Source organism: Engystomops pustulosus, chromosome 4 (assembly GCF_040894005.1).
Source record: "Engystomops pustulosus chromosome 4, aEngPut4.maternal, whole genome shotgun sequence".
In the NCBI taxonomy this organism is placed as follows: domain Eukaryota; kingdom Metazoa; phylum Chordata; class Amphibia; order Anura; family Leptodactylidae; genus Engystomops; species Engystomops pustulosus.
The window spans coordinates 140,050,597-140,060,467 of NC_092414.1; the positions used below are offsets into that span (position 1 = coordinate 140,050,597).

The window sequence follows — 9,871 nt, forward strand, 5'->3', positions numbered from 1 at the left end:
ATCTCTTTCCTTGCAGCAAGTATGACATTTACGGATTCCAGATTATTCCTGAAGATGATGATGAGGAAAAACTGGTGGCAAAAGTTAGAGCACTTGATCTAAAGTCCTTATCTCTGTCAGAAAACCAAGAAATTTCAACTGTAGTGAAGTGGGAAAACTATTTTGCCAGCTCAGTAAATCGAGAGATGGTCCGTTCACCAGAGCTTAAAAGTTTGGTCCGTAGTGGGATACCCCATCAATATCGCTCTAAAATGTGGAAGATGTTTGTAAATCTACATATTAAAAAACTAAAGGATGAAATGGCTCCAGGATATTTCCAAAGCCTCCTTCAAAATGCTCTTGAAAAGCAGAACCCTGCCTCAAAACAGATCGAGTTGGACCTCATGAGGACACTTCCCAACAACAAGCACTACACCTCTCCCACCTCGGAGGGCATTCAGAAACTGCGCAATGTCTTGTTGGCTTATTCTTGGAGGAATCCTGATATTGGTTACTGCCAGGGGTTGAATCGGTGAGGGATGTTTGGTGTAATTTTATTCTATTCTAACAGTTAATAAGAACAGGCAGAGTTTATAGTGTAGCTCATATTGGCTACTTTTCAGTGAGAGTACATTAAGTATATACGCTGTGCGTATAGAATACAAAGATTTATCAATATGTCTTTAAATTGCAGGTTGGCTGCTATTGCTCTTCTTTACCTCGATCAGGAAGATGCATTTTGGTGCTTGGTTACCATTGTAGAGGTGTTCATGCCACGGGATTACTACACCAAAACCCTGCTTGGATCCCAGGTATCTTTTGTATATTTTACCTTTCTATTTGATGTAGTCTCCTTTTTTATAATGCTGTTTAATTATTTGCTCCCGGTGTGTTCTCACACAACTCTATATCATCCTTCTTCACACCAAACGGATAAGTTACAGATCACTGGGCAATTGCTGTAACCAATGATCTAGAGAACTTAACATCCCTTTATAGATGGAGTTCTAGTGGGACAGGCTGCTCAAGATCACTCAATTGCTGGGGTTTGCAGCTATTAACCTCCATCTTTCCCTAATTTATTCCCAAGCCTGTGAATACCCTGCTACCCCTGTGAATCGCAATAAACGACAGATAGCAGTGCACCTTGTGCTCAAGTATATAATATATATATAGTACAGACCAAAAGTTTGGACAGATCTTCTCATTCAAAGAGTTTTCTTTATTTTCATTACAATAAAAATTGTAGATTTACACTGAAGGCATCAAAACTGAGTTAACACATGTGGAATTATATACTTAACAAAAAAGTGTGAAACAACAAATATGTCTTTATATTATAGGTTCTTCAAAGTAGCCGCCTTTTACTTTGATTACGGCTTTGCACACTCTTGGACTTTGTACTCCGGTAGTCTTCAAACTGTCTTGAAGGAGTTCCCAAAGATACTTAGCACTTGATGGCCCTTTTGACTTCAGCTCCTATGACGTTCCACCCCATCACTCCTTCTTGGTTAAATCGCCCTTACACAGGCTGAAAAATAAATGATGGTCCAACTAAACACAAACCGGATAGAATAGCATGCTGCCTGCAAGATGCTGTGGTAACCATGCTCATTCAGTATGCCTTCAATTTTGAATAAATCCCCAACGGTGTCACAAGCAAAGCCCCCCAACACCATCACACCTCCTCCTCCATGCTTCACGGTGGGAACCAGGCAAGAAAAGTCGTACACCTTTTCTGCGTTGCACAAAGACTTAGTTGTTGGAACCAAAGATCTCAAATTTGGTCTCCTCAGACCAGAACACAGATTTCTACTGGTCTTATGGCCATTCCTTGTGTTTTTTAGCCCAAACAAGTCTCTTCTACTTGTTGCCTGTCCTTAGCAGTGGTTTCCTAGCAGCTATTTACCATGAAGAATGCTGCACACAGTCTCTTCTTAGTAGTTGTTGTAGAGATGTGTCTTCTGCTAGAACTCCGTGTGGTATTGACCTGGTCTCTAATCTGAGCTGCTGTCAACCTGCGATTTTTGAGGCTGGTGACTCGGATGAACTTATCTTCCGCAGCAGAGGTGACTATTGGTCTCTCTTTCCTGGTGTGGTCCTCGTGGGAGCCAGTTTCTATGTAGTGCTTGATGGTTTTTGTAACTGCACTTTTTCAAAGTTTTCCCAATTTTTCAGACTGACTGACCTTCATTTCTTAAGGTCATGATGGCCACTCATTATTCTTTACTTGGCTGCTTTTTTTCTAGCCATAATGCACATTCTTACAGACTATTCAGTAGGACTATCATCTGTGTATCCACCTGACTTCTGCACAACACAACTGATTTATAAGGCAAGAAATCCCACTTCTTAAACCTGACATGGCAACTGTGATGTGAAAACCTTTTCTGGTGACTACCTCTTGAAGCTCATCAAGAGAATGCCAAGAGTGTGCAAAGCAGGAATCAAAGCAAAAGGTGGCTACTCTGAAGAACGTTAAATAAAAGACATTGGGGCACATTTACTTACCTTGTTCTTGCGCAATCCCCGAGGTGCGTTGTCCGTAGGAATGCCCATCTGCCGCGATTCATGATGATCATGTGCCAGAATTCCTGCATGTGTCACTTCCCTGATCAGGTCTGCCGGAGCTCACCATCTTACTTCCGGTGTATGTAAGTGCATCGGTTGCGACACAAATTGATTTGTTAAATCCCGCGCGTTGTGCGAATCCATCGGACCGTCCGTTGGCCCGTCCCCCTATTTGTGTCACGTAAAAGCCGGCGCGATTGCGACACAATCTGATCGTTTGCCGCAGTCCCCGGCGCGATCCCTGAAAACATCAGAAAACCCCACGGAAATGCGCCCGCGGGACCTTGGTAAATAAGCCTCATATTTCCAGTAGTTTCACTTTTTTTGTTAAGTATATAATTCGACATGTGTTAATTCATAGTTTTGATGCCTTCAGTGTGAATCTACAATTTTTATAGTCATGGAAATAGAGAAAACTCTGTAGGTGTGTCAAAACTTTTGGTCTGTACTGTGTATATATAATATATATAGTGGTTTTCTCTTCATTCAATCTAGGATTTTCTCAAGAAAAGTATGCTTATTACGCTGGACACTTCCCCTACAAGCCATATATTTCAAGGTGATCATCCCTTCAGAGCATTTACAAAATAATACATTTCAATTTCAATTCCTTATCTTTAAGGCTTCATTTTGTAGCATCTTTTTCAGTCACAATATTGCAATGGGTTCCAACCATATATTGCAATAATCTGCCAACCATACCAAAGTACAAGACACAGGGCTTTTATAAGATCTACTAGCAGTGAACTTTTATAGTTTTAGTCTCATTGGCCGTCGTCTGTTCTCTCGTACAGGTGGATCAGAGGGTCTTCAAGGATCTGATGAGCGAGAAGTTACCGCGTCTCAATGCTCACTTTGAGCACCACAAGGTGGATTATACATTGATCACATTCAATTGGTTCCTGGTGGTGTTTGTAGACAGCGTGGTTAGTGACATATTCTTTAGAATATGGGACACGTTTCTGTATGAAGGATCTAAGGTAAGATCATGGATTTAACATTTGTGATTACCAGAACATAGTACAGTGGTGGCCAAAAGTATTGGCCTAAAATTCAGTCAAATTCTTTGATATTATTATCTTCATTTAATATGCCTTCAATGGAAAACCACAAATTGTCAAAAAGCCGAATTGGATATAATTCCACACCTAAAAAAAAGTGGGTGGACAAAAGTAACGGCACTGTTTGAAAAATCTTGTGATGCTTCTCTAATTTGTGTAATAACAGCACATGTAACTTACCTGTGGCACCTAACAGGCGGTGTCAATAACTAAATCACACTTGCAGCCAGTTGAAATGGATAAATGGACTCAACCTGTGTCCTTGTGTGCACCACATTGAGCATGGAGAAAAGAAAGAAGACCAAATAACTGTCTGAGAACTGGAGAATCAAAATTGTGATGAAGCATGAGCAATCTCAAGGCTACAAGTCCATCTCCAAAGACCTGAATGTTCCTGTGTCTACCGTGCACAGTGTCATCAAGAAGTTTAAAGCCCATGGCACTGTGTAACCTCCCTAGAAGTGGACGGAAAAGATAAATTGACAAGAGATTTCAACGCAAGATTGTGCGGATGGTGGATAAAGAACCTCGACTAACATCCAAACAAGTTCAAGCTGCCCTGCAATCCGAGGGTACAGCAGTGTCAACCTGTACTATCCGTCGGTTTCTGAGTGAAAAGGGACTGTATGGTAGGATACCCAGGAAGACCCCACTTCTTACACAAAAACATAAAAAAGCCAGGCTGGAGTTTGCCAAAACTTACCTGAGAAAGCCTAAAACGTTTTGGGAGAATGTTCTCTGGTCAGATGAGACAAAAGTAGAGCTTTTTGGGAAAAGGCATCAACATAGAGTTTACAGGAACAAAAAAAAGAGGCCTTCAAAGAATAGAACGCGGTCCCTACAGTCAAACATGGCGGACGTTCCCTGATGTTTTGGGGTTGCTTTGCTACCTCTGGCACTGGAAAGCTTGACCGTGTGCATGGCATTATGAAGTCTGAAGACCACGAACAAATTTTGCAGTATACTGTAATGTAGGGCCCAGTGTGAGAAAGCTGGGTCTCCCTCAGAGGTCATAGGTCTTCTAGCAGGACAATGACCCAAAACACACTTTAAAAAGCACTAGAAAATGATTTGAGAGAAAGCACTTGAGACTTCTAAAGTGGCCAGCAGAGTCCAGACCTGAACCCCATAGAACACCTGTGGAGAGATCTCACAATGGCAGTTTGGAGAAGAAGTCTACAAATCTCAGTTGTGTCGCAGTTTGCCAAAGAAAAATGGTCTAAAATTCCAGAAGAGCAATGTAACTCATTGATGGTTACCGGAAGCGGTTTGTCGCAGTTATTTTGTCTAAAGGTTGTGCTACCAAGTATTAGGCTGAGGGTGCTAATACTTTTGTCTGGCACGTTTCTGGAGTTTTATGTTAAACGATCAATGAGTTGACTTTTTTCATTCTCTTTTGTCATTGCAAGCAAAATAAACAAAGATATTAATACCAAAGAGTATTATCTGTCAGAAAGGGGTGCCAATACCGCTGTAGGTACATGAAGGACATCCAGAAAGTTAGCATGGTTTTTGGTTCAATTTGATTGGCCAGATGAGAAGAAATGTTATATTAAACATGCAGTTATTTTTTTTTTTTATTCCTTCACATTTTTGGTGATGTTTAATTTTGAAATCCTTAAAAGAACTAACGCTAATAATAATCCATACTTGCTATGGATTGTAGTACTGTACATGATGGTTTTCAGTATTCTTCTTGTCACAAGCAGGATAACCGTGACCGATAACAACATCCCTATCATGCAGTTCATATAGATCACTTCTCATCTACTGCCCTTCACTGCATAGTGAACTCTGCATAGTTCAGAGTATGTCTAGAAGAGTATGTCTTGTTAATTTCTGTAAACCCCTCCAGACTATTGTAGCCCATAGACATGTGGCTGCTGTAAAGCATCTCTCTACTAGCTGTTAAAGGGAATACATCATCACAATCCACCTTCCCGAACTAACTGCTATGTTATATAGGGCTATGCCTAAACATGGCACCCATACATTTTATATTTATATTCCAGCTGCTCCTTCCATGCCAAAACCTAAATCTAGAAGTATGCAAATTAGTTTGTTTCAGGGGGCGAAAGCACAGCACCGCAGAAATACAGTACCATGGGAATAACAACCCCCTGCTACACTTCCACCACCCAGTGGTGGAGGCGCTGTGTTAAACCCTTCCAAAGCATTTTAGCCTAATTTACATAAAGTGAAGTTTTGGCATGGCAGGAGTAGCTGGACTATAAAAACATAGCAGTTAGTTTGGGTTGGTGGATCATGGTGGCGGATTCCCTTTCAATAGCCATCCAGGCAAAATGGCTTGAATAATGTATAGAATAGAGAAATGTATAAGCCTTAAATTGTAGACATGTTAGACAAACATTTTTACTATCTGGTTTTAAGAAAAAAAATTTAAATAATGCCATACCGAAATCCACCTGTTTGTAATCATTATTTGATAAAATATGGAGACCGCTATACCTCTGTAGATAGATTTTAGAAAGCTGTGGACACTGTATATAAATACAAACAATATATCTATATCTATATATATATATATATATATATATATATATATATATATATATATATATATATATATATATATATATACATATACATTTTTACTATTTTTAAATTTTGGATTTTATTATTCTCTCCACCAAATAGGTCATATTTCGTTTTGCTTTGGGTTTGTTCAAGTATAAAGAAGAGGAGATTCTGAAACTTCGAGACTCTACAGCCATCTTTAAATATTTGCGATACTTCAGCCGGACTATTCTTGATGCAAGGTGGTGATGAATTCTGGTTACATATTAAAATATTAATGGTTAGATCAAGACATTTCTCAATAAATATATAAAGCTTGATCTCAGGGCATAGGTGAACTAAAGTATATTACAGAGTTTACTATCATCTGCACTATTCATTTATGCAGTTGTAGGCTGCATTTACATGAAGGTATGCCCGCACTGCTACTGCTGGGCTGGCATAAGTCCGGCGGCTTGGAGAGGAGGAGGAGGGGTGACCCCCTCCCCTCTCCATATAAATGCATTGTGTACGGACTGTAACAGGGGGAAAGATGGGACATGTCCTATCTTTTCCACGTGTACAGAGTGGTACGTGCAGCACTGAATCGCTCTGTGCGGCTTATTTCCGTCTATAGCGGCCATTAGCTTGCGGCCATACAAACGTCCCCCATAAGGTAGTGTTAATGCAACCTTATAAATAGTTCAGTTACACTTCAAAGCTTTTGTACAGCCGAGAGCAATAGACAGCTAGTCACAGGAAAAATGTTGTCTCTTATCAGCTGAATGTGCACTACAAATTTACAGACAGAAGAGATGAAAACTGTGGGAAATGAAGATTTTCAATCACAAAATTAGCAGAAGCAATTGCACATGGTTCCACGTATTGCCAAATCCGCTCCTAGTGGTATTATTTCTTACTCAGAGCCGGTAGTGGAAGCCCCGGGTGCAGACTGGTGGGGACCCTCCCCACAATTTTAGTAAATGTTGCTAGAATTAAATTTATAGAGCTGCCCCAGTAATGCATATATGTGTATATATACATTTCCCTCAGTAATATATTTATCCAGCCCCCTTATAATAACTCTATATAGCCCCCTTTAATAACTCTATATAGCCCCCTATAATAACTCTATACAGCCTCTATACAGAACTATATACACTCCCAGCAATAACTATATACAGCCCTCCTATTATAATTATATATAAACCCCTATAATTATATACAGCTCCCATCCTATAACTATATAGAGACCCTTATAACTATATACAGCCCACCTATTTTAACTATATAAAGCTCCCTATAACTATATACAGCCCTCCTATTTTAACTTTATACAGCCCACATATTATAATTATATACAGCCCTCCTATTATAACTATATACAATCCTTCTATAACTATATACAGCCCTAGGAAAAATAATAAAATTGTACTCCCCTTCCTCCGTTCCCCCGATGCTCGGCAACTTCCTCCTCCGGTGTCAGCATACCATTTGGTTTCGAAAAGATGGGTCTATAGCAGAATGAGGGAGATGGAGATGGATGGAGACCCCAAGTCTATTAGATACTGTCCAGATCTCTGAACTAGCTGTTAAAGCAGCAGCCGGTTAAGAGAAAAGCTGAGCCCCAGGAGCCAACCCTATAGGCCAGTCCTATTCTTGCCTCTATAATTTTTTTTTTTTTTTGCAGAAAATTGAGTACCGTGGCCTTTGTGGATATGAATCCATTCCCTCTACGTCAGATCCGCAACCGCCGAACATATCACTTGGAGAAAGTCAGGCTGGAACTGTCTGAGTTAGATGCCATACGCGCAGATTTCATACGTGAGCGAGAAATAAACCCAGAACGCAGAGATCTCATAAGCGACGATGATGAAGATAATTAGAGTGAAAAAAAACTTGACCTTTGATGTATTTGTTGACTATGCAGACTTCTTCTGAGGGGCAATGGCTAGAGCAGGATGTCTGGAAATCGACCCTGTACCTGGGTGTTAAAAGGATACTAAACCTAAAGTCTATTTTCTACTTTTTTTTATTTCCAGCTGGATGCACTTGTTCCCTGTAGAAAAGCTGATTCTGGTTTGTGCCTGACCCTTATGTTCACAGCTTTAACTCTCATCTATAGTGCAGAGATCCAGCAAGAATATAAGAATATCTATATGTATGGAAAGTATTGATTCTTCCCTGGCTGTCGCATGTGCATATACAGGCAATCTTATCTACTGTATCTGCCCATGCTTTGGACACCTTCAGCACTGACACAGAAAAACATGCAGCTCTAAGAGTCCTCCTGTGATAAAGCATGTGACCGCTGTCCTCTTGAAAGCACTGGGCTCGGCACTTTCATGTCCATTGTTTACATAGGGGACCCACGAGGGGCATGTGGGGGTTCAGGAATGACTTTGCTTCACATTCCAGCACACATCAGGCCACTTCTAGAATGCATTCTGATAGTGGACAAACCCTTGAAGTTTTGCCCCTGCACTTTTATAACCTGATGACCTCTGGTTTAGCAGATCTTTAAAGGAACCGTTTATAAAAGGGTCAAAATACCAACTTTGCACTTTTGGGAGACTCAATGAAGCACTTGGAAATTTCTGCATTAATTGTAGCTTTTTTGTCATTCCTAGGCATTTGGAACTCAATATTTTTTACTCTTTTGTAACCTCAAAGTATTTTTATGTTACATTTTGCATATTCTGATAAGTCTTATGTATATTAATTATTCACATTAAGTTTGTTTGTCCATAGCAGCTGATGGTTCCAGAACTAACACAGGGTGTGTAGTCAGGAACACAGGTTTGTTATCTATGTAGTGGTTAATCCTGACCTGCAGTAACCAAGAATAGCCACTGCAAAGGGAAAAGAGATGTTCTCCTTACTTCTGTTTTGCTTCTGACACCAGTGGCTGGTATGAAGAGCTGATTTGCAGGGTCCTGTACAAGGATAGGTCATCAATATTTGAAGAACCGTGAAAACCCACATAAATCAGAAGTGTTAAAAACCTACAGTTAATGCAGTATACTTCTACCTGTAGGACAGGCTGGTGTTTTGTTATTGAAGTTGTAATGGGATTCATTCAAAAGGAATATATTTTTTCCATTACCAACAATTACACTTTCCTGGGTATTAGGACCAAGTAATAGGCCATCAAAATAAATTCATGGGCAACCTCTTTAATAACTTTATTGGGGTCCAGTTTTTCATGGTTACTAACATCACTCTGGCCACTCTATTATTACTATCAGGTATCACAGAAAGCTGAGGGGAGCCTCAGCTTAAGAAGTTTTCCCGGATTTCGGCAAATACTGTTGGAGGTCAGGTGTGAAAGAAAAAAAAGAATTTGTATTCTCGTCTGGGCACTCACATTCACTTTCACTAATCTTCCATATATAAACATTTCTTCAATTGGATGTTGTTAAAAAAAATGTTCCTGTGTGAAGATAATTTCTCATAATTGTAGTGATTCTGTCTTTTAGAAACCAGATAGCTTCCTCGGATACGACCACGTCACACTCCGGCAGCGGTGGCCAGACATGCGCTATAGAGTCCTGGCGGACCACCAGGATTCAGCAATCATTACCACAGGACGGCTGTATGACCTGCAGTAACTCCCGGACATTTCATATACAAAACCTTTTTGTTTATTTGTGAAATCCCTCCAGCAGACGTGGCCGTATCCGTGGAAGCTATCTCGTTCTAAGGGACAAAATGACTACATTTATGAGAAATTATCTTCACAC

At 40.2% G+C, this 9,871-nt stretch overlaps 1 protein-coding gene across 2 annotated transcripts in view; it reads left to right on the forward strand.

Annotated features, from left to right (window-relative positions):
* TBC1D2B (TBC1 domain family member 2B) overlaps positions 1 to 9,843 on the forward strand; it is a 33,727-nt gene extending 23,884 nt beyond the window's left edge. For both annotated transcript variants that reach the window (XM_072147736.1, XM_072147737.1), the window contains exons 9-13: positions 17 to 511; positions 674 to 791; positions 3,345 to 3,530; positions 6,270 to 6,391; positions 7,819 to 9,843. In XM_072147736.1, the coding sequence (XP_072003837.1) occupies positions 17 to 511; positions 674 to 791; positions 3,345 to 3,530; positions 6,270 to 6,391; positions 7,819 to 8,014 (1,117 nt within the window). In that variant the 3' untranslated portion in view covers positions 8,015 to 9,843. The remainder of the gene's footprint in view (positions 1 to 16; positions 512 to 673; positions 792 to 3,344; positions 3,531 to 6,269; positions 6,392 to 7,818) is intronic.
* Positions 9,844 to 9,871: the final 28 nt, after the last annotated feature.